Consider the following 24,390-nt stretch of genomic DNA (forward strand, 5'->3'; position numbering starts at 1 on the left):
GGACAAAAAATACATAATGCAATACTAAGGAAAATAATAGACTGTGGGAAATAAATTAAAAAAATAAAATTAAAATAGTAATAATAAATCAAATAATCTAATATTGAAATTAAATGAAAATCACTTAAATGATTGAACACTCATCTAAACTATGTTGACAAATTAAAAAAAAAAAACATTATTCGCGTCAGAGCATGCCCACGTTTTTATAATTCACAATTCCACGAACATCACACATTGTATTGAGAATTAAAATGAGAAACCGAAGCCACTCATTAAAAGATAAATAGTTTATGTGAATCTTTCACATAGTTTTTACTTTTCAACATGATATACAATGTCAATTTTTTTTTAAACCTTTGACACAACGGTTCTTTTTTCTTTTTCTTTTTTATTTTCAGCATGCACTTCAGAATGCCAACGAAGGCTCCACGAATACAGACTCGAAACTAGAATTTGTCCTCACGATAAAACATACAAAACGTGAACTCGGATCAAAAAATCTCGACACGTTTGAAGACACAGTGGAGAATGAAGCACAGCGTTGGACTACCATGACTTTCACAGGATAGGTCCATGAACAAACAGTAAGACACAAAAATACATATTCTGGATTCAGAAAAATAAACCGTTTTTTTTTTTTCTTCAAGTTACAACAACATCCTAAAAATACGCAAAGAACGATACTCCTTTGTCAAATTCAAGAGTAAAGCAGCACAAGGAGGATTGTGGGCCACCTGACAGTCCTCTTCATCATTCGTCTCGATTTTCTACTATAATCACAGTGTGGATTGGCGCTTTCGACTTCTCAGATTATTGCAAATCTAACAAGGTGCATTAGGGCCACTCTTGGACTCCACCAGGGATGTCAAACTCGTTTTTGTTGCGTAGTTATAGTTTTCTTTCATTTATTTAAACAAAGGGGGATAGGTAATAAAAAGTGCTTGTAATATCTTAAAAAAGACAATTTGCAATTTTTGGTATTTTAGCAGGAAACCTGAAGTCGATGAACATAATTTAATTTTGCGGGGTACATAAAATGATGCGGTGGGCCCAATCTGAGCCCCCGGGCCTCGAGTTGGTCTAGCCTGGCACATTAAAAAGGAAATTACAGGAGATTCCCAACAAGTCCAATGGAGTAATTTCTTAGGATTACATTTTTTTTCTGAATTAAAAAAAATATAGAAAATAAAATACAGTTGCAATATTAATTTTATTCTCACAATTTTCCTTTTCAGTGTGGCCCGAATACACCTTTTATTACAAAACTCTGATTGTTTAGGTTCAAGGAGTTGCTACTGTGCAAAAGTAGCCATTCTAGAAGTCCCACTTATTTTTTTTTTAAGATTGGTAAATTTCTGCTACACATTTACTCCAGATCCAGAACCCCCCCCCTTCCCCATTGAATACTCTTGGAGGAATCAACTGATTTTAGCCACCATTGAGTCTTGAGGAGTCATCTGGTCAAAATCATTTGGTTCATTTGCAGCACTAACGCAGGGTCATTGCATGTTCGATGCACAGCAGGAGACTTCTACAATGGCGCTTGCATCACGGTGAGGGGGGGGGGGGGTCTTCCAACTCATCCATTTCTGTGCTAATCCCAAAAGTGACGACATCAAAAGTCCACCGAAATGACCTTTCAAAAATGTTCTCAATAGGATACGCACGTACATAAACACACAGCAGAGCGTTTGAACCGACTTGAAATTGACCAAAAAAGCAGAGATGACTTAGCACAGTTCTCTCTCGATACTGAATATACTAGATGTTGGTAATATGAAAACACTCCATTTTAGAACACAAAGTGTCTCAACTAATACACTTATTGCAAGGGAGGGAGGGAGGGGGGGGGGGGATACCATAGCGAGATTTGAGTGTCTTGACGGTGCAACTTAGCAACCAAATACGCTGCCATGGGTGACTTATTTACACAAGTCTATCGGGAGCAGGTGTCCTGTTGGCTCAGGATTAAATGCTTTGTCACAGTCCTCCTGAATTCTCGACGGAAGCTCCTCCTCCGTGTGCCGAGCCACGGGCCGAGAGGGAAGCCGTCTCCTAGTGGTTTTTACGTCGACTTCCTCCTTTATTGTCCTGTAGGAGTGGCTGGAATGCCTCCAAATGGGGTCGTCCCACTGCAATAGGTCCTCAGATTGTTATGGAGTCTCACCCGAGTGAGGGGAGGGGGGTCATAAAACCAAAACTAGATTTTCAACCTGTCTCCATCAAATATCTTGCCATGCAGGTTGTATTTTTTTTTTTTTAAATGCATGCACAAAAATGAAACATGGTGTATTACTATCGTTGTGTTTTAGATGGAAGTGATCAATAATTTACTCAACAGACAAGAAGGAATGTTTTTTTTTTTTTTTTTTTAAGAGTGCTCATTTTAGTTGATTTTATGTTGGCCAATTTATGTGCAAAATAAGTATCATCTGCAAGCCAGTTGCTAGGCAACCCTTTGCTACTGGTAGTAATGGAGGAATGGGTGAGGTCCAAGTTTGTAAGCCTACACCTGTTGGAGCACACTGGAGAATTGAAGTTGGATTTCAAATAAAGGTTATTGAACGACCTCCATCTTTAAGTGCATACAACCAAAACATCGGGATAGAAATGTTGAGAGGGTTTCTGCATTGAACCCACAGACCCATGCAGAGGGTTACCTTTCTGCCAAGGCGTTGATTTTCCCAAAGCCATTAAGATAGAACGCCACTCTCTGCTTGTGTGAAACCAGTAAACACCATCTCTTTGCAGTTATCTAAGAGTGAACAACCACAAACATACTTATATGTCCATATATGTGCAGTCATGTGGAAAAGGAAGATAGACATCTTTTCTTGATTCGACGCATCAGGACTGGGAAATTCCAAAAAGTTACAAGAATTGTCTCGGGAATATTTTAACAATGTGAGTAGAATAAAAAAAAAAAATCTCCTCATTTCTGATGTCAAGTTGTTCGGGAATTTATAGAGGGTGACTCAACAGCGCCTCTGCAGGTTGAAGCCAAGTACTGCACCCCGGTCCCGATAATTAAAACCAAATCAAAAACCGGTGTCCAGTACTTCCTTTTCCACATGGCGGCATATATATGATATTTTCACAGTGTGCCTGATGAGGTCTCCCTTGGTAACATGGCTTGCAGACGACCATGATTTACAGAGTGGAGTCCATGCAAAAAAACACGAGCAAGTGAAGAAGTCGACAGATGTGCGTGACAAACGCTACGAGAAAAAACATAATTAAATGAAAATAAAATGAAGCAACAGCTGTCATATTTTTTTTTCAATGGAAGCACATCTTTTCCCTCTGGGTATGGAAATAGAGTAACATCTAATATCCCTGATTATAAACATGTCCTTGATTAAATGTTATGGCTGCTACTACGAAAGCCATCAGTCAGTTTTTATTGCAATATGACAATATGAAATTTAAAAAAAAAAGGGAAAATTCAAGTGACACAGGAGGATGATAGCCAAGCACACTCAGGCTGATCAGTCTTTGCTACAGGTCTAGCCGCGATATCTAATACAGTTCACTTTGTGATTGGATATGGAGCGGGTTAATGCAAAAAAAGTACGGCGGTGCCGGAACGTCTCACAGGATGGAGGGAATAGGGGATCGGGAACGCCGAAGCGGGCAGGGTGATCCGTAGGGTGAGGTGACCGGAGACAACCTCAGGGCGCTACCAGCCATGCCCGCTATGTTGTTTAAGCTTCGAGATTTCTCGTAGCCTTTGGATGGGGCGTGACAAAGAAGTGGTGGTGGTGGTGGTGGAAGTGGTGGTGGTGCGGGACATGAACACACACAGGCAGGCAGGCAGGCAGGCAGGCATCCAAGTCCAGGCCGAGTGAACCATGGCAAGACAGGAGACAGGAGTGAAATAGAGCAACTATAACATTGTGTATGGTGAGAGCATGCACAGATTATTTCCCCGAACAATCACAGTAAGGCACAATAAAGTTAATCAATACTTTCTTGGGGTCACAGATTTTTTTTTTAAGGGTGTATACGGTCTTGAATGACTGACTGTGGCAGGTAACTAGTGTTAGCAAACATAATCTTACCAAATTAACGTTAGCCTAAAAATAAGTGTCAGCTAGCTAGTGTTAGCATACATAATCTTACTAATGCTAGCAAAAGTTAGCAAACATAATCATATTAATGTTACCAAACTCACGTCAACCTAAAAAACGTGCTAGCAAACATAATGTTACCTAACTCAAATTAGCAAAATAATAATAATACAAATAAAAGACTGAATTAATTTTCTTGCTTTTTGATTTTAAATTGCCCACTGAAAATAAATACCGTAGTACCCAAACAAGCTAACAATTTACTCTTTATCTCCATTGCTAAAGTACGATAAAATTATTGCTCGACTACACTGATTTGCTTCAAGAGTATGAAACTAACCCCTCTTGGCCCATGGACCCAAGCCATCAATTTTCATCAGTGAATTTGTAACAAGTTTAATAAATACCCTTACAGCAACGTCTCCTCGTATCACCCTAATGGGGGAGTTTAAATATTCATATAGGTAATTCCAACAGATGGCTTTTAAAGCTATCTTGGATTGCATTGGCATAGCAAACCTCTATAGATACTTGCCCTGTAGTAATTATTGGAATTCCTTGTAACTAATTAATCTTTGTCAAAAAGTTGGGCTGTAAAATTAAAGCTTAGGATACCAGACACGATGGTAGTCAGATAAAAATAAAAACGCAGTATATAGAATGCATACCTGTTTTTCTTAGGCTTCCATCTGCAGGACAGTTGTAATCGCTAGCAGCAAGTAGAAAACATGTCCCCCCACTTCGGCGGTCCTGTTCCCGTGTACTCGACCTTCGCATGGGGACCCTCTCCTCTGGAGACATGGTCAGGTCGCTGCCACCGCTACAGTCCGCCGACAGAACTGCGAGCGGTAACGACCATGTCAACCACACTCCCACATTAATTGTTTGGAATAGTTTGAGTCGACCGTTTTATGAGTTGGATCTAATTTCCATTCATTTCAACGAGAGAAGTTGATTGTCCCGCATCGGCTTACCTGAGCGGTTGCGTTCAAGTACCCGACCGCCTTTGACGTGGCATAGGTCACCTTGAGTGCTGTTGCAGGTGGTGGTGAGATCAGTTTTGCAGTAAGTCGGGGATCCTCCCTGTACTGCCTGAGGAATATGTTTCTTCCGCTTCTTTGGGAGCTTCTGCTTGGCCATGGCCAGGGAGTAGTACATCCCAAAGTTATTGACGATAACAGGCACGGGCATGGCTATCGTAAGAACTCCCGCCAAAGCGCACAGTGCGCCCACGACCATGCCGGACCAGGTCTTTGGATACATGTCGCCATATCCCAGAGTGGTCATGGTCACCACGGCCCACCAGAAGCCGATGGGAATGTTCTTGAACTTGGTGTGGAGGCTCGCCGTCGGATCATTGGGCTTAGCGCCAATGCGTTCGGCGTAATAGATCATAGTGGCAAATATTAACACTCCCAATGCTAGGAAGATGATAAGCAGCAGGAATTCATTGGTGCTAGCCCGTAGCGTATGGCCCAGCACTCGAAGTCCCACAAAGTGACGGGTGAGCTTGAAGATACGCAGGATACGAACAAAACGCACCACCCTGAGGAATCCCAACACATCCTTGGCAGCTTTTGAGGAAAGGCCGCTCAGGCCTACTTCCAAGTAGAAAGGCAATATAGCCACAAAGTCGATGATATTGAGCAGACTCTTAACAAATTCCAACTTGACCGGGCAGAAGGTCACCCGTACCAGGAATTCGATGGTGAACCAGATGACGCAAACGCCTTCCACATATATGAGCGCGGGGTCAGTCTCTATCTCGTACTGAGGTCCCAAATCGGGCAGACTGCTGTTTCGCGTCGCCTCCGTCTTGTTGATGACGGTATGGAACGCCTCATGGGTCTCCAAGCAAAAGGTAGTGATGGAAACCAGAATGAAGAACAAAGATGCAAAGGCAATAAACTGCAAGAGAGAAGAGAAACACACACAGTTTATTTGGCCCGATAGAGTGGCTAAGCCTCCTTACAAAAATCAAGATAAATCATTAACTTGAGCTAGAGAGTAAACCCAGACAAGTTTAATTAACTTGCTTCAATTTAAATCGCCTCCAGAGAGGGATACAATCTATTAGCAAGTAAAACAAACAGGCACTTTTCTCCGCGCTACGTGTTGACATGAGGTACGGGAATATGTACGATTCTGTGTTTTTAAGCACCATTGTTGGCAATTTCTACCACCATCAAGTGAGATTATAAATAGTAACGACGCTGGGAGTCATTATGCGCTTGAGAAGTAACAAGAAAGCTCTCAGGGTAAACACAATTTAACTTTTAGCTAACGAAATACTCTTATAGACAAAGAGAGACTACTCGGCGGAAAAAACATTTCCAGCCCATGTGAGCGTAAATACAAGTTTTCATGGCTTTTAGAGAGAATTATTATATTCATACAACCAACCACAAAAAGCCTATGACTAATTCAGAGACTGCAGACAATACTGCCTGACTTTTTATGCAGATGAAAAATTGTTATACTTTTTCAAGTAAAGTGCATGTAAACATTTCATTCGAGTTAAAATCAAGGTATGCTCATTTTTGGAATTGCATTAAAAAGACAGTCCAATTCTTCAGTTGGCAGCGGGGTGCACCTGATCGGTTGCTACTTTTAGCACACGATTGTAAACGATTGTGAGTCATCGTTGTTATTATACAGGAGGGTCTTCAAATGGGTGATTCTCAGAAAGTATGGCCCAGGAATGAGACACGAGAGCCCAAAAATTAACTCCTTCAAACTCATCTAAGAATAGATTCAACAAATAGTGTATGGAACTTACGTAAAAAATATATTTATAAAATATTTATATTATAAAAAACATTTCTATTAAATAAATAAATATATGTATACATATTAAATTTATATTTATAAATATATAAATATATTTAATAGTTATTTATAGAAAAAACAACAACTCTTCACCATGATTGTCACGTCGTTTATTTGGGTCTAAAAATATTTTTTCGCTTTAGGATCAGAACAGAAATTCCTTTTTTTATACAAATGCCAAGAATATGATTGATGGTGTAAATATCATAATGAAAATGTTTTATCAGAAGTTATCTTACTGCCGTAAACAAAGTCAATGTCATATTCAAATGCACTGCTAAGTTTTTCTTAGCCACTAAATCAACGTCAAAGACACAACAAAGCACTTAATTATATTACGTATTGTCTACCCCAAAAGTGACAGTCAAATCAACATCGCTTTCATTTATTTGACCCTTTTAGACGCAGTTGACGGGGGGAGTGACTGATATGTCCTTTTGTTTATTCATGCTGCTCTTAACCGCCACACTCGCCGGGAGTCACATTGAGGACGGACTGCTAAGCGTGTACTCTGCAGATTAAAGTTGAAGAAAGACAAAAATAACGCAACATAAATAGAGATATTGAGGTCACACTCGACTTGACAGAGAGGAGACATTTTTGGGAGAAACGAATTCAATCAATATCATCAGCTGTACACGAGTGGTAGAATTTGCTTCCTAATCAAAGAATTATAATTTAATTTAAATCAAAAAAATATTTTGGCTGACACCCAGAACCCTTATTTTATCCCGTAGTATCTGTTTATGGCTTTAAAAGGCGGGGCCTGACCTGGTGAGTGACGTGGGAGCCAGCAAATGAGTGTCAAACAAGCTGCCTCTGAATTTCTTTAAAAAAAAAAAAAAATTCTCATATTTTCTGTAATTAATGAATGAAAACTGAATACGTTAAATTACATCTATTAATCTATTAAATCCGCTTTGGCGTGCTGTGTAATCGCGGCAGGTCTGGAGGAGGGAACGACTCACGCTGAGAAACAGGCATGATGTCTATTTTTTTTTTTTTTTTTTTAAATCTCGTTCTAAAATTAAACACCAGTTAAACCAATATTATGTTGTGCATTTCACTGAATGGCTCATTAAAGCTCATTGTTGCATAATTTAACTACCAAGTAATTGACTTCCATCTCAGCCTCATTCTATAGAGACCAGCTTGGATAATATGAGGTTGTATTGAAACAAAAGCAAGCTGAAAATAAAGCCCGAGAGAAAAAAGGTCCCAGAATATCTAACAGAGGATATTTTCCTTTCATCAAACACCATGCGGCACACGTCTTCCCTTGATCAGCTGCCGCCATGGTAACACCACCTTCATCTTTTTTTTTTTTACAGCTCAAGATGTTGAATTGGACAATGCAGTATGGGAAGATGAACGGTTGTTTTATTTGATAGGGAAAATAATTTGTGCTATTTCTTGTATTCTGTTTATATCAATGGGTGCTGCTGTTTTTGTTAGCAAAAGAGTTCCTCCTATACTGTAAGACTTAGAAGTCGGTCAATTTCGAGGAGCAGGTTTGCTCACCCCACCCCAACTTCCTGTTGCACCGATGCCAAGTCTGGCTTCCGTTACCATGACGACCGAGGGCAAGGGCTACAACCAGAACAAAAAAGCGTCTGCCCCGACTATATTTTCATCTCCTAGCTGCCATATTCTCCCCCTCAATTGTAATGTGAATCCATTGCAGTGTAATGTTTGCCCATTAACGAGAATGACAATAAAGTCACATCAATAGGCGAGCGGCACCACAAAAAAAAAAAAAACAGAAGCAAAGAAAACATTTCGAAGCCACTGCACATGACAAAAGGATTTGCTGATCCCCTTGTTGTCTCCCATCATTGTCTCCTGCTGTCGCTCCCACAAACACACAAACACACACCTCCTTTTCCTCATTATACAGCCGTGGCGTGACATGACAGCCAGCTCGCTAGGGGAAAGCTGCTAAACCCATATTGCTTTTGGCAGCCAATTGTTTTCCACGGCTTAAAAAAAAAAATAGCCTTTCAAAAATGTCTCTGCTCATTTGACTAATTCATTTTCTTTTTAATCTGATGTTTAAAGTGGGGGTAAAAGCTTCTGTCGACTTGTCACTGTCACACGGGGTCAATAGAAAGGCCAATTTTGGAAGACTGGAGGTAATAATACAGTGGTGCTTTGATTCGTGAGTTTAAATTGCTACGTGACTACACTCGGAACTCAAAAGATCTCAAAACATATTGTCAGTTTAAATATTGCGAAGCCATTTGTGTTCAAATGTATGTTGCATACACCACAGTATGGATGCTAATTCATTAGCTCATCTATGAGGTACTTCATCGTGTGTTAGCATTAAGCTAGCAAACTTTTGCAATATAATAGTTGTGCGTTTTGTTGACATAAATAATGCGGAATTCATACAATTTTATGTTTAATTAAACAGGAACGCAAGGAATAGATATGACAAAGCGTCAACGAACGTACAGTATTCATCCATTGAGACTAAATAAATGCTACGTTACAGCCTCCAAGTCAGATAAAAATAATGTCTTGACAGTCCCGGGGAGACTGCGATACTAAATATAACTCGGTCTCACTCGCGCTCTTTTATGTGTTCACGTCTCCTGTTAATATTTCAACAGCTTGCCTATAGCTGACACGTGCCGTTGATTCGTGTGGGTTGATGTTTATACTAGAGTTCAGAGACATGCGTCTTCCCAACAAATGTGTCGATGCCACGAAAGCGGCTGGTTAAGAATTAGCGCTGCGGTGGCTAACGCTAACCCTTTCAATGAAGCTAACATACAACAAGAATCAGTTTCAGATGTTTTAAGAATAATTTAGATCAGCTTTTAAATGACTAATTAAGATATTGTACTATTCCAGTGAAAGAATTTCTGGAAAAATTGTTCCATTTTTAATTGCCTTGATTTCGACATTAAAACATCTTTCCTCTCGTCTAAAAGCCACATCTGGGATTTTAAAGTAATACTTCCCCATACAGCTTCACTAAAAAGTTGTGATGGAGTTTCCCAGTGACGGGCCCAATTTTCAATAAAAGACACAACCGTTTAATTTGATGTGTTTAAATCCCAGCTCCCAAATCCCGGGAGACTAAACTTGACATTAATCACATTTCGAGGCGAGGACACATCTGAAAGTCTGACGGGATAATCTGAAACAGGGGAGGGATCAGAAAGAACGTGGCCTGGATGGCAGACGTGTGGCCTCATTAGACCTCGTCTTGATATTTTAATAGCCGGCAGCATGTCTGAGTCGGTATGTCGTGAAGCGCTTGCCGTTGGAGGTGTCGCTTTTGACAACAGGATCAGAAGAAATGAGTAAAATATACTCTGACAGATAAGAAACAGTCCATGTAGATAAATTTGTCACTTATTAAAAAGCTGCCATCCAATTGAATCTAAATAAAGTCGTATAACAACTGTTGAGTCCGTTTAGTTAGCTTAATGCTAGCAAACAACGCAAAACACCATATACAGGCTAACGATTAGCATCTGTGTCACCGCGTTATAATCCTTGACGTGACAGATACTTGATGATGGAACAACAAAACTAACATATATTCTTTATCCTCTTTAATCTTTTTGAAAGTTACAACTGAGGTTTGAGGTTCTAAAGCTAATTTTCGTTTCTACTCAGAGTTTTTTTTTTCTCTTCGGCGTAGCAAACGATGTGTGCTATTTACCTTTGTGTGTCGAAACGAGATGTCTGTGGACGTCTTTCTCTGTCATGATTAAAAGCCTAGTTGGCAGGCATTTGCTCAGCCCTCCCATGATTTCCTGAATACATGAATATATTATTGTCATTAAAAAAGAAAACGTGCAATTACACGCAGAGTGGAAATGAAAGTACTAAGTGAAACAAGGCGAGCACAAGCGTGATACATCTTCCTTATTGTGTGACCACGCTCAAGGACGCACGCACACGTTTTCCTCAAGTCTCTTGAGTGCCATATGTGAAATTTGGAATTAGATGCCACAAGATGGCGGCAAAGAGCAACAGGTCTTAATGAAACTCCTCAACTTATTTTAACATAGTTCTTAGGTGTGAGTTTTTGGGTGAATAAGAAGCATAGAAAGACAAATATACCTGCAAAATGCTATGTGGGGAAAAAAATTGTAAGTTCCAACCAGTGAAAAAACAATGGCGGGCATAAAAAAAAAAAATAGCAGATCTTTTACTTTGGTCTGCTCCATTCTATAACAGCTCAGCGTTATTCAACATCTTTGCCGAGACATGAGGTAGGGACATCTTCTGTTGCCATGACGATGAGGAATGTGAAAGCGGCGGTTGCGGAGCGTTGTGACAAAAGACAGAAGATGATCCGACAAAGCCCGCACCGATCGAGTTTGAGCTGAGCTGAATTTTGATGCGTCTTGACAAAGCAACATGTGAGCACAAACTTGGACCTGTGGACTTGCCATCGTTTTGTCAAAATGGAGTAAACTCATTCAGATGTTTTGTATGTGTTCATATACCACCCAAAACAAAACAAAAAAACTAGCCAAAGATTTTTTGGTTGACGGCAATTGACGTAGCTGGCACTCTTCAATAAAATTCCCATTGATGGTATTTCACGTCAACGGCACTCAAAGAGTTAAAAATCCAACTTTAAATTTTTAATTCAAAGGTTTTCAGCCTTACTCATTACTGCCACCTGCAGAATCGGAGTGAAACGAAAGCCGCGACTGCTTTTCACATTTGTAAATTTACAGTCGGTGCGGAATAACTGGCTAACATCAATTATTCACATTCTGGGGTGTTTCAAGGCCACCAAAAAAAAAATCTTGTTTTGCTTGGGGATCAATAATTTAATTTTTATTTTGGTACCCAATTAAACTGATATTTTGTCTATTGTCTTGATCAATAAACCAGAATTCTTCTCATAGTTTTAGCATGATGCTTCTACTTTTGGATCAAAACCCCAAAGAACAGTCACATTTATTCAAATGTGCAATGACAAAGTGCCAAAACGCTCTCTGGAATCAAACTTACCATTAGTGCAATAATTGCATTTCTGTCTGAAAGCTGATTAGATAAAAAGCCTCGGAAACAAGGAGACAGCAGTAGAGAGGCAACCGAGCGCAAGTAAGGGAGCTGGCCATGCTCAAAAAAAAAAAAAAAAAAAAGGAGGCATGAAAAATGGAAGACAAAAGCAGATTACAGACATGGTGAAAGAAAAGAGCGAGACAATCGAGTGACGATAATGAATGTTGCCGCTCATTGTGGCTCGCTCGGATTCTGACCGTCCATTGTCCGACTATTGCTCTTTAAATAATACAGATAAAATGGAAAAGCTCTCATCGCCCGCGTCCATTAATCCAAATTGCACTCTGTTCTGGAAGAAAAATGTCTTTAATGATTCATGAAGCGGCTCCCATTACTATCAAACACACTGACAGAGTAGCAGCGCTATACAACCAGTGAAAAGTTACGCATTTTAAATGTTTAAGTATTTAAAAAGACGAGTCATACGAGGGCAGTTATTCCATTTTTTTTTTTACTTTACCTGTAATCAAACATAATGTAAAAAAAATATATATAGATATTTAGAATATAAATTTTTGCTTCAACTCAATCGACATTGTGCTGCTCCTTTGCGTGTGTATGTCTTGGCCACAAGAGGGCAGTATATATTGTTTTACCTTACAGCTCATATCTTGAAACACTTTTATGTCCTAATGTACAAACATTTTGAATTCAGAAAATTCCTTCCATCATCTACATACCTGTTTACAGCACACATGCTAACATTTGAGCCTCACGAGTATACTAGAGCAGCCCACCAGCGGATATTTATCAACACCGGGCATTACGACTGAACTTATCTGGCGTTCCGCATCGAGTTAAGGACAATTACCCTGGAGGAAGCCCTGGCAAAATAGAACCGACTTAGAAGAGAAGCACACAAACAGAGAACCCCAGCCCCTTTAGCAATGATTATTACACAAAACACTTCCCTACATGAACTCGAGACATATAATAAAACTAAAAATAACTTTCTGCAAACCCTGTAGCGAAATAAACAAGGTATTATTTTACTCTGAGCTAATCGAGAATTTTTTTAAAAACAGTTATTCTCCACTGGAATTCTCAATACACTGAACACTGTGCAGATTCGGACATTTTTTAGTCTATGGGGGGAAAAAAAATACTCGCTGGTAAGAATCCCCAAGATGGAGAGGTGAAGAAATGAAGACAGCAATGATGAAAACATTGCATTGTTTCCCCCCTGAAGGTGACAAAGATATAAGCAAGGCGACAATAGAGTGACGAGGCGGCACTGCAGATTGATGTTCGCATGAAATGAATTGCCAAAGGCGAGAACTGTAACACGTTGGAGGATATGAGAAGACATTTGTGGACAAGCACAAATGAGTTCAATAAGGGGGGGGGGGGGGGCGGTTCTCAGAACGTACGGCTTCTTTTTTTTTTTAGATTTTGGCTCACCATTGTGTCTGGGTGTCACCTTCTGCCATGAAAGCATGCCAAGGAAAACAAACACTAATCCCTCCCTAGACTCTCCACTGGGTTTGTGATTTCCAAATTCTTCCAACTCAAGGTCACTGCCATCCATGGTCAGAGAGATAAAAAGAGAGAAAGTAGGAGGCGGCTTGTAAACTCAACAAACTGTTCACAAGTCTTTTTCATCATTTGCTATATCGTGGTTATAAATTGTAAGAATTGCACATTGTGGAGTTTAAAACCAACAAAATGGATGGAAACTGGATTAAATTAAACTGGAAAGTTTTGGAATAAAAAGGAGGACATACGTTGCCAGAGGCTCCCCATACTCCAGGGGGACAAAAAAAAAAAAACACTTTATAGGCTCTATACTAGAATAGATCTTTTTTAAATTTATTTATTATTTGATTTTAATGTTCGAATGACGTGATATCTCAAAGCAAAGCTGTTTGTGCCTTGAGGTTCACTTAGTCCATCCTGTTGACAAATGATCAGAGTCTGACCTCCCTGTTGCAGCCATTTTACACTTTAACTCGATTCATAAACGTTCTAAAAATAACCCTTTTTTTGTATCAAACGTAACACCTTTCGGGAGGAAGGTGTGTGTGTGTGGGGGGGGGAGCCATGTGAGTAAAGTAGTGCAATTAACACGAGTGTAATTTCTGGATTAATATACAAAATTATATATAAATACGTCGCTTGATGTAATTTGCCGTTTTATATCAAATATGTTGCAAGTACGTATTTCCTTCAAAGGAAAGCAAAAACTAGGGAAAGCTCGACCTTCCTATAATTGTGATTGTTTGATTCCCCCCCGCCCCCTTTAAAGAATAACCCTGAAAGAGCCGTCTAAGAATATCCTTCTGATGGGAACAAAAAAACCTGAATGTAGGCCAAGTCAGTGAGGCACAGTCGAGGGAAAGCCAAGAGACTTGGCCAGATTTGAGTTTATCCCCAGTGAGTCTGTTTTTTTGGACCCAGCCCATTTCTGATTGATCGTCTGGTCTGGCTCAACAGGTGCCGCCTCATTTGCTCCCACGGAACTCGTACTTAGAATAGTTTTAGAAAATACAGCTGGATATTAAAGATCTGGTGGTTATGACCTTTTTTGGTGGTCTCCGAGATCATGGAAAAATTTTGGGTTCCCAAGATAACACGGAAACTTCAGAAACCAAGGATACCGAGGTAAATAAACTTGGGACGATTTGGATTAGTGTCTTCCGTCGATGAAAGCTGCCCCGCCTAAATGTCTAGATCCAAACACTCTCTCCACCAAAACGTAATCCATTAGCATCCTCACTGAGAAATTATTAACACAGAGACGGGAGATATCCCAAGCGACTCGGGCTCAGACAAATGTATCTGCCTTGGCCCAGCTGCATACATTATTGGAACATTACGAACCACTGGGTGTCCCATCCGCATAAAAATTGATGTGTAATCATCTTTACTCTGTGACTTTGTCCGTCTTTGCGACATCTCCAAACTTTTCCCGATAGATCGTCCCTAGACGTAAATCAATAATAGATCGGTGATCAGATTGAATGAACCTTTTTTTTTTTTTTTTTGGTCCACCCTAAATCTAACTGAAGAAGCCATGATCTGCAACTGAGACCGAGACTCAACTAAACTTGGAAATTGTAATTGGTATGTCTGGATGACTCACAAAATAATTACCTCTATTCTATTCCGAACCCATAAAATTCGACCTTTTCTCAGGGTCTAATCACTCTTGCCTTGTTCGGGCGTCTTCCATTCCTAACATGACAGTTTTACAAGTCCTTCTTGTCACTGCCGCCAGTATTCTCCGTCATTAAACATGAATGGTTACAGACTAGGTGGAAAGAATTATCACGATCAAGCCACTTGAGGAAACTTGAAGCCAATGAGATTTAATTTGTCCATAGAACTTCCACAACCAGTGCAGAAAAAAAATCCAAAATAGAGCAAAGGTTTTTTTTTGTTTTTTTTTTAATCAGATTGATGATGACCAGATTGCAGCTGCAAAAGTCGGTCCTCTTTCCGTATTGAGTAATGTGACTCATCCTACCCTTTCCCATTGCGCTACTTTACACTAAAGATGAAAAATAGACCTCTCGAAAATATCCAGTCATTTCATCAAACACCTCCCCTCGAAGAAAAAAAAACCAACAACAGTTATTGTTTAGGTGAATTGAGGTCCCCGAACACACAGACAAACCAATCATTTTGACTGAGTAAAGCCGTAAATAGTAGGACAGTTCCAACTTGGTCGAAATCGACAATTACAATGTCCCAGATTAAGACGACTTGATTTAATATACGAATAAAATTTGGTCACGGAAATAATCTTGTGACTCAAGGTATTGTAAAATCACAACTGAGACCACACGTCATTTCCACATTAAGTTTAAGTAGAAAGGTTTTCGATGCTTCATCGCTGGTCTCTTACAGTCACTTGCGTAACCTAATTTATCACAACCGATAAAGAACTTCATGAATCAGAGAGGTTGAAGGAACATTAGCGGTAGCGAATTAGCCACCGCGGCTAGTATACAGTGGCTAGTAATAACATTTCCACAGGCCCTGAGCAGGACAGAGACACCTTTTTGTGGTAGCTAAGCATGTACGGTATATTTTTGTCAACGTCATCCCGCGATCAATACCTACACAGGAAGTGCATTAGCATTGCGGTGTGACGGCGGGAGTGGGAGAGCAAAAGCTTGCCCAGATGGCGTCAAGGAAGGGCAGCGCCACTGTTTACCAACCTCCCGCCGTCAGGCGGACGAAGATCAAAACGGGATCAAACGATTCTCGTGATAACTATAGTGATGGAAAAGGTTAGCTTAATTTAAAGTATGTTTTTTTTTTTTTTTTAAATCCTTATATGTTGTTCATTTACCATACACACAAAGCTCTTCCTTGCCACAAATTAGGATGCTCACCACTGACCAGTAACGATCATCCCGATTCCCCATTTTAGTCTTTGTAAGACGGTTCTAATGGAACAAGAGTTGTGGTTCGAGGTGGATCAAAATCATAATTGTCAGCATCTGATAAAAGGATTATATTTGCGTGCTGGTGTTTTGAGTGTGATCTGAAACGGTACGGTATTTAAATGTGATATCGTTAAAGTTTGAACCAACTACCAATGAACACGTTCTGCATAAATAGTGGTGTGATGCAGAATGGTAGTATGGTGGGCTAGCATAAACGTACACATACTTGTTTGGGGGAAAAAAAACTGGATTCAACTTTGAAAGTAAGTGGGAAAAGTATAGATCTTGAAATGTAGTATAAAAAGATTTAAAAAATGCTGTTTTCTAAACCGAGAGAAAGCTAGCTTTAGCTTAATTATGCTATCCTAGCACTGTTAGCTAAAATGGCTACATTAGCTATTGCTAACAGCTGGAAAAAACGTGCATTCAAAAAAATGCATTCACAGCATACTAGCAAGACCCAAACATAGCCGAAAACTTATTTGGATCAAAGGTGACGATGACAAATCGCAGGAAGCGGAGGAAATCCCGAAACTGCCGAGTCATTGCGTGTCCTACGATATCACTTTCACCCAGATACTGAACCGGGACCGATTTGGAAACAAGCAATTTGACTTTGGAAGGATTACACATTTCTGCTCACTGTAGCTAAAAATCCATCCTTGATCCTGGAGTTTCAGCCACAGGCCTTCTAGGATGTCACTGTGACTAGACCTCAATGATATGAAGCTATTTCGATGCCAGCTGATTAAAATGGACTCGTAAGAGTGAAATTTCATTCGACATTCTGCTCTCGCTAGTAATACTTTGACACTCCTTGTTAGAGAGCGAGCGGAGTCAGGCATGAACATCATCCTCTGCCTGGGAGTCTGATGAGCAGGTCTCGAGGGTCATTTGGGTCACCGCAAGTCTGAATCCTGTAGAGAATTACTAATAGGGTTGCTTCTGCCTGGTTGCTATTACTGAATCGTAAAAAAACAACAACTTTAGAGGGACTAAAGTCTGCTGCGAGAATTTTCATTATTATTATCAAATTGAGTTGTGCGGAGGGAGAAGCAGTACTCGACTTTCAAATGTAAATATTTTCCTCAATTGTGCCAAGTTTCACTACTACGTAAAGAAGAAAAAAAACTGTTTCAGGCAATTTTTAATTTCTACGATATATTTGTGGTATACAAGCCCACCGAGTCTCAAGTAACGCATATGAGCCTGACAGTGAGAATTTCCATTATCCCTTGAAAGGAGCGAGCCTCCGGGTTGCGCAAAACGGTGCGGAAAAAATGGAAACTTTCAGTCTATCTGAATGTCCTTGAGAAACATTCCGTCTTTCGGAAAAAATACCATACATATGAATTATTCATCTCAACATATGGCTGATAGCTCATATGAATTTCAACACAGAGGTGTCGCTTCACCGCCTCTGCCGGTGGTCCGAGACAGGGCGCGGACCTTTTGAGTTCTTAAATGCATGATAGAACTAAAAGCATATCGACTTTATATCTGAAAATGCCAACGGAAATTTCCATAGACAAATTATAATTACCGTATTTTCCGGACTATAAGGCGCACCTAAAAAACAAAAATTTTCTCAAAAGCCGACAATGCGCCTTATATATGGACCAAATTCCTAAATTTAAACTGGCCCGAAGCATTGTGTCATGAAATCAATCATAAGTGGCCTGCTGATGACTATGAATCATGAATCAAAAAGATTATGGATCATTATTTTGTGATTATAAAGTCATTTGTTGCATCTGAAGTTGAAATAAAAAAGATAAAATGGAAAATGATTTGATTTGGATTAAAAATCTGACATGATGCAATGGTGCACCTTATAGTCCGGTGCGCCTTATATAAGGACAAAGTTTAAAATGGGCCATTCATTGAAGGTGCACCTTAAAGTCCGGTGTGCCTTATAGTCCGAAAAATACGGTATAGTAAAAATCTATTTTCGTCATTCATAATGCAATATTGGTCGAAGCCCAAAACGATGTGTTGAGCGCCCTCTATATGTGTAAATTGGAATTAAATCTTGACTGATTCCAAAAATATTTTTTGTGATTTTAAAATGACCACAATGGAGTCGGCACCAAACGTTGCTACTTTGAGACAAACGTTCCACATAAATAAATAAATAAATAAATCTTGCTTGCTGCCAAATCTGGCGCATGACTTGTGATGCCAAATAATTTAAAAGTTCCTTTGCAAGTGAGTGAGCAAGTTTTGCATTTGAGGAGCATGAGGAGAGATGACAGACAAGGCAGGGAGTGCGAAAGCACCCTGACGGGACGCCGTATATAGCCGGCAAGGAACGATTCCATTCATGCGTAGTGAACCGGTCGCTTTGATTAACTATCCAACACATCTCTAATATTTTCTAGAACTAAACAGATGCCTGACCAATAGTAATGCAGTCAGTGAAATATCAGAATTCTTTGTTTTCCTGGAATTCTGGGTCCATTTTTTGTTTTTGTCCATATAAATAAAGTCACAGATATCAAAATGCGAGGAAACAAACATTACAGTATCATCAACAATGACTCACAGCACAACGCTAGCGTCAGTGTGCCGAGTCCTTATCCAGCCGTGCCCGCTGCTCCATTACGCCAAGCTGTTACAGTTAACAGCATGGGCGTGCCACCATGATTGGTGGAGCGGATTAACGTGACTGACAGCGGCTGGTGACATTCCCAGCGGCGTGCCATAACCGCCTACGCTAGTACAGCTAGCTAGCCCTAGCTGGCCGTCAGGGCCCGCTGCTGTTTACGTAGCGAGGTCTCGGCGTCTGTATGTGTGACGGGATTGGATAAGGTTTTCAAAATGGGCGAAAGCTTCCAAACAATAGTGTAGCTACTTAAATAGTACTGGTGATTTGTTAGCATCGCTAACTTATATATATAGCGCAAGTGAGTATTCTTGTTTTGGCTCTATCGCGTACTACTATAATATATACTATTGATGAGCCTTAGGTGAGGATCGTTATTTGTTTTAAATAACTGAATACAATCGTCTATGTACCTTAGTTTCATAATTGTGAACATGCTAGCTGCATGGTGTTGATGGTTTATGAGCCTCTTTGTTTGAATAGCTTTGCTAGTCTACAAATAGCACAGGTTCACCGGACAGAAACATAAAAAAAAACAATTGTACGAACTTGTATCGTCATTCCTGTATTTTAAAGATTCAAACGAGTTCAAGGCATGCCGCATCCCGATCGTTTTCACACATCAACACTTCCACTTTCAGCTGTGAGTAAGAGCGTATCACTCAAATGGAATCGGTGAAATGCTCATCTGTCAGTCTAGTTCTGAACTCCGATTAGAAGATATTCATGTCAGAAAAAAGCTGACTCATACGGATATGTCAACCGGTCCTAATTTTATGGCGCCAGAATAATGATTCCCAGCTGTGTATTGACCCTGCCATCGTTTTTTTGTGCTTGGTCAGGATGTGGGCTACTTTAACTGATGCTTCCGTTGACACGTTTGGCCTTTCGTGTCGGGTTAATAAACAGAGACTGTTGTTTTTGATTGTTTTACCTTTTCTTCGCGGATGGAGCTTACTTCAGTTTACTTGAGTTTAGTTTAGTTTACATCAGGTTTTGGTGAACGCGTCACACGCATCATTCCCAAAGCATCAAGTTGGCACGTAAGAGGTAACCGAGCAATAAGGGCGTTCATGGTCGAGCAGGTTTCTGAAATCAATCCGTTTCACAGAGCAGACGGATCTGAATGAAAACAGGCCGCCGTGATGACGTTGCCATGACAACTCGGAGGCTGAGCGTGCAGCCCGGGCTTTGGTTTCTTCAGGCGTGCGGCAGGCGGCACCCAGACGGCTTGGATTTTCTTTAACCTCTTAAGTGGAAGAAAGCAAGCGTCGGTCTCGGATGAGATCATAGACGGACGGGGATGGGAAGCGGACATAGGGGGGGGTGCGTGGGTGAGGGTGAGGCATGTGAGGCTAAAGAGACAGAGGGGGGAGGGGGGGGGACTACGGGACAGGCAGTAAAATCCCTACCTCCGAGCAGATATGGAAAATGATATCGGTTTGTCTTAGTTTGTTACCGTCACAAGTTTGTTCCCGAGGACAACTAAAGAAATATGAGACAAACACATTAACACACCTTACTGAAGTGTGTGTGTGTGTGGATATATATAACTAGTTATAATTTGTCAAATATTACACATTTATTCTTGTAATCATCCTCCTAAAATAACTTTATTTTCGTAATATTACAATTGTATTTTCAACTTGACTGAATTCAGAAGTCTGTAGTCAGTTTGAAAGCAATCGGAGAGGCTGCGTGTGAGAGGGAAGCGCGAGCAGGACGGCTACAACAATAGAAACAGCGTGGGGAGCCCACGGAAACACGATTGCTGGCACCGCCGCTTGCGAGCAAGTTCATTAAAGGGAGAGTCGTGTACTTTTTTGCTTCGGCCTCGCCTGGTGACACAAACGCAATCACGTCATGGCAATTTATCTGTCTGTATACACGTGATCAGAATTAGAAAGGTGAGTTAATTAGTTAACCAAAAGAGGAAGTCCAAATGTACACAGCTCCGATTACAGTCAACTTGGAGAGGTATCTTAGCAACACCCAATATCTAGAGGAGGTTTGTTACCTTTTGTCCCGGGTTGGAATGTTTGTGTAAATATTAGCGGCATATGGCTAAGACAATTCATCGTTTGCTTTACTGACAATCGGGCACATCGTCAAAATCGTAAAAAGATCTCAATGGTAGTCTTGGGTAGAAAAGTAGAATTTGTTTGCTTGTGATCAGTAGTGCATTATGTGAGGTCTGATTAATAGTGTGCTTGTAGAATAAGAATTTAATTTAATCATTCGTCAATTTTTATTGATCTCAGAGAGCCGTCACGTTGATAAATATCACCCTCCGCTGTCGACTAAAATGAACGTCACAACTTCACACTCAGGCGTTTAATGATACGACCAAAGCTGGAAAACAGGTTAGAGGGAGGCTATGAGAGCTCCAAGTTCTACAGATCTAATCGGTTAGATTGGAATCGATAGATAATTTGCATTTTATGCAAAATTGGTGATTGATCAGATTCACAAAATAGATTAGAGCAAACGCAATCTTGTTCACTCCAGGTAGGTTCTCTGCTGCATCAATAACGTTGTTTTTTTTTTTTTAGCATAACAGTCAGCTTTTTCCCTTTGATTTCCCCCTTTTTTTTATTTAAAAATAAAATTATATATTTATTCTTTGACTCACACACATTTTCCGCATATTTAATGTTTATCAACATTTTGGGGAAAATCTTTAGGATTAAATTGCCATTATTTTTTTTACATTGCATTTTCATTTATACATGAATTTTGGTTAGCTAAAGATTAATTAGCGTAAGCATGGGTTGATATCTGAACAAAATTTCGAATTTAAAAATGAATCTATTGCACTAAGCATTACATTAAAATGGCTTACACTAATATAAACTTTTTAGGACTTCAACCATCACTTGATTTATGAACACTTGGTCCTACTATTCTACTAGACTTTTTATAAACACAAATATTTTTTGGTAGGTATCAAAAAGTTTAAGAAGCACTGTTGTCCGCGCGTCCATACCCTGGCAGCCCTGGAGGAGTAAGGGTCTTCGAAGAGGTTCCAAACCACCGGCTGCCACTTTCTCCACAGGCTTCCACCACTCCCGTCGGCCGCCACGTCCTCGATGCCGAGCCTCTTGCCCACGTCGTCGTCCTCCTGCTCCCCGGTGTCCACGTTGAGCTCAAAAACGTCCAGCGCCTCCTCGGCATCGCGGTGCTGCCGGTACGTCATCCAGCAGCACGGCTCCACGTCCGTCTCGTCGATGCCCCAAAAGGAGAGCTCCTCCTCGAACAGCGGTCCGCAAACATCCGCCGGGCAATGGAGCTTACCGGTGCGGTAGTAGTTAAGCACGTAAGCGAAGACGCCCGGATGGCGGTCGAAGAAGTACTCGTTGGTCCGCGCGTTGTACTCGATGAAACCGGGGACTTGTTGCAGCTGATCCAACACCGAGCCGATGTCCGAATCGGAGGCGAGCAGGGCCAGGCGCGTCCCCGGTAAGGTTTTCAGGGTGCTTTTATAGGTTTCGTGCCTGGTGCCCCCGACGTTGAGGATTATCCTCTCGTTGTCGTCAAACTTGCCCATCGCTCGGGATCAGACATGACTCGATGGAGAAGCGGGTGGAAGTTGAGCGAGTCGGTGCGCACGCACCCGCGGGTCCACGGTCCTGATGCTGGGCGGTCAAAAAGCTCCGTTTGGGTTCTTTTGGTTGCCGGGCTCATCCGCAAGACGCCCTTGAGATTCTTGAGTTAGGAAAAAAACGCAAAAGGTGCCCATTGTTGTGGCACGGATTGAGTCAGGACGACGGTGGCGTTTACGCGCGTCTCCTCCTCCTCTTCTTCATTCTCATCCCTGCCCTCCTCCAAGACGCAAAGACGCGCGTCACGCACGCTCCCCACCCCCCACCCCTTCCCCAAAAATTTGAACGCACATCTAAATATGTAATGCTGGCATTTTTAGATCTCTATCCGTTCTTAAAGATGAGTCATCCGTCAGCGCTTCGCCTGTTGAATTTTGCTTTGAGTGAAGGAGAGGAAAAAAAAGAAATTGATTTTTGTTTTTGGGGAGGGGTGGGGTCATTCTGCAATTGGGGAAGGATTTAAGCATTCAAAACTTCTATTTTGAAGAAAAAAAATGGTAATAAAGCAGCATCTAATTTAATTGTATGCTTTGTCTACTAAAAATCAGAAATGTAATCCAGACAAAATAACATTTCAATTGTAATTCAATATTAACTCAAGTTATTGTAAATTACAGCCATGAAATTCAAATTACACTGCGTAAAAAGTCTACACCCCCCACGAGTTTCCAAAACCAACATCTTCAACGATGTCATACTTTCTCAACATTCGTCTTATGTATCCACAAGGGGGCGCAAATTTTTCATGCCAACGCCAATGATTTATGTGTCAGCATGGGCGTGTCTAGCCCGTTTTTTTTTTAGGGGGGGCACTGTTGCGCCCCAAAAGTAAATCCACGCATCTCCAAATTTTGAGCGGTCAACACTATGCATTTTACTTAATATTTACTAAATAATAAAATTCTGTTGCAATGAACATAAAAATATTTCTCGTACAATTTCTACTGCGCAAGGAGGAGCTAGTGAAATCTTAACTAAGTTTGAGCACAACTCAATCAACGAAGACAAAGCAGGAGGCTCGCCTTTAATTACACGCATCATTATTCCCTAATGTACAATGCAGCCGCTTGGTCAAACGGCAACCTCCGAGTAACCTAATTACTCATTACTTCTTGTGATTACATCTGTACGGAATGGAATAAATGAAGATTTGGGTTGGAGATTGGAGAGGACACTGTATTCAAAACAGTTACATAATATCATGAAAAAAAAATGCTGTAAGATTTTTTTTTGTTCTATGGGAGACCCCGATAGGGCAAAACAATGAGTGGTGCAATGGATTGTTGTCACAACCAAGTGCGTCGGCGCTATCAAACAATCGAGACAGAAAATTGCTTCGAAAGGTCAAACTATAAAAGAAAGGTCTATGGAAAAATACCTCAAGTCCACAAAATGGAGAAAGATATTCCAAAACTATGTTTAACCAGAAAATTTGATCTGGGATGACTTTTCAGGTAGTTTTGGAATTGCTGCATTTTAGGCCAACAGATCTTTGAGGGGGGGGCACACACACACACACATACATTCCAGTTATATTATTCATTTTTCCGTGACGGGTTACCACCCACTTCCATCTCAAGCAGACCTTTTTGGTGTCGTTGGAAAATTGGACTGTTCTGTGATTTACTAATGAGATCATTCATCACGGGGGATGAAATTTTTGGTCCAAGATACGTATACTCCCTTTCTACTCTCATGCTTACGGGAAGCGGTAAATAGCATGTATTCAAGGTGACCTCTCCGTAAAAAACAAACAAAAACAAAGTCAATTGCAGTACTTGGAATCACAATTCCCTTGGGTGCAAATGTAATGTTGTTTAAAATAGAATCCAGACTTGAGTCTT

The 24,390-nt window shown here is 40.6% G+C and overlaps 1 protein-coding gene across 2 annotated transcripts; it reads right to left on the reverse strand.

Moving 5' to 3' along the window:
• Nucleotides 1-205: 205 nt before the first annotated feature.
• On the reverse strand, nucleotides 206-22,693 carry kcnc2 (potassium voltage-gated channel, Shaw-related subfamily, member 2). 2 transcript variants are annotated; one of them, XR_015063159.1, is made up of 5 exons: nucleotides 21,931-22,693; nucleotides 5,048-5,981; nucleotides 4,742-4,912; nucleotides 2,664-3,731; nucleotides 206-2,135 (listed from the first exon to the last, which is right to left on the reverse strand). XR_015063159.1 is itself a non-coding variant. In XM_085902652.1 (4 exons), the coding sequence occupies exons 1-4, from the start codon at nucleotides 22,489-22,491 to the stop codon at nucleotides 3,595-3,597; spliced, it is 1,803 nt and encodes a 600-aa protein (XP_085758778.1). In that variant the 5' UTR covers nucleotides 22,492-22,693; the 3' UTR covers nucleotides 206-3,594. The 2 variants fall into 2 exon arrangements, 1 of the variants encoding a protein (XP_085758778.1); XM_085902652.1 differs by having other exon boundaries at nucleotides 206-3,731.
• Nucleotides 22,694-24,390: the final 1,697 nt, after the last annotated feature.

Source organism: Syngnathus leptorhynchus, chromosome 21, assembly GCF_054491065.1.
Source record: "Syngnathus leptorhynchus isolate UIUO chromosome 21, UIUO_Slep, whole genome shotgun sequence".
NCBI lineage: Eukaryota > Metazoa > Chordata > Actinopteri > Syngnathiformes > Syngnathidae > Syngnathus > Syngnathus leptorhynchus.

Bases quoted from the DNA above. Each gene is read 5' to 3' on its own strand.
- kcnc2 (XM_085902652.1), bottom strand. From the start codon at position 22,491: ATGGGCAAGTTTGACGACAACGAGAGGATAATCCTCAACGTCGGGGGC. The intron at 4,913-5,047 runs GTAAGCCGATGC...TACCGCTCGCAG, and splicing joins ACTTGAACGCAACCGCTCAG to TTCTGTCGGCGGACTGTAGC. The intron at 3,732-4,741 runs GTATGCATTCTA...CCCCATCCAAAG, and splicing joins TGGAAGCCTAAGAAAAACAG to GCTACGAGAAATCTCGAAGC.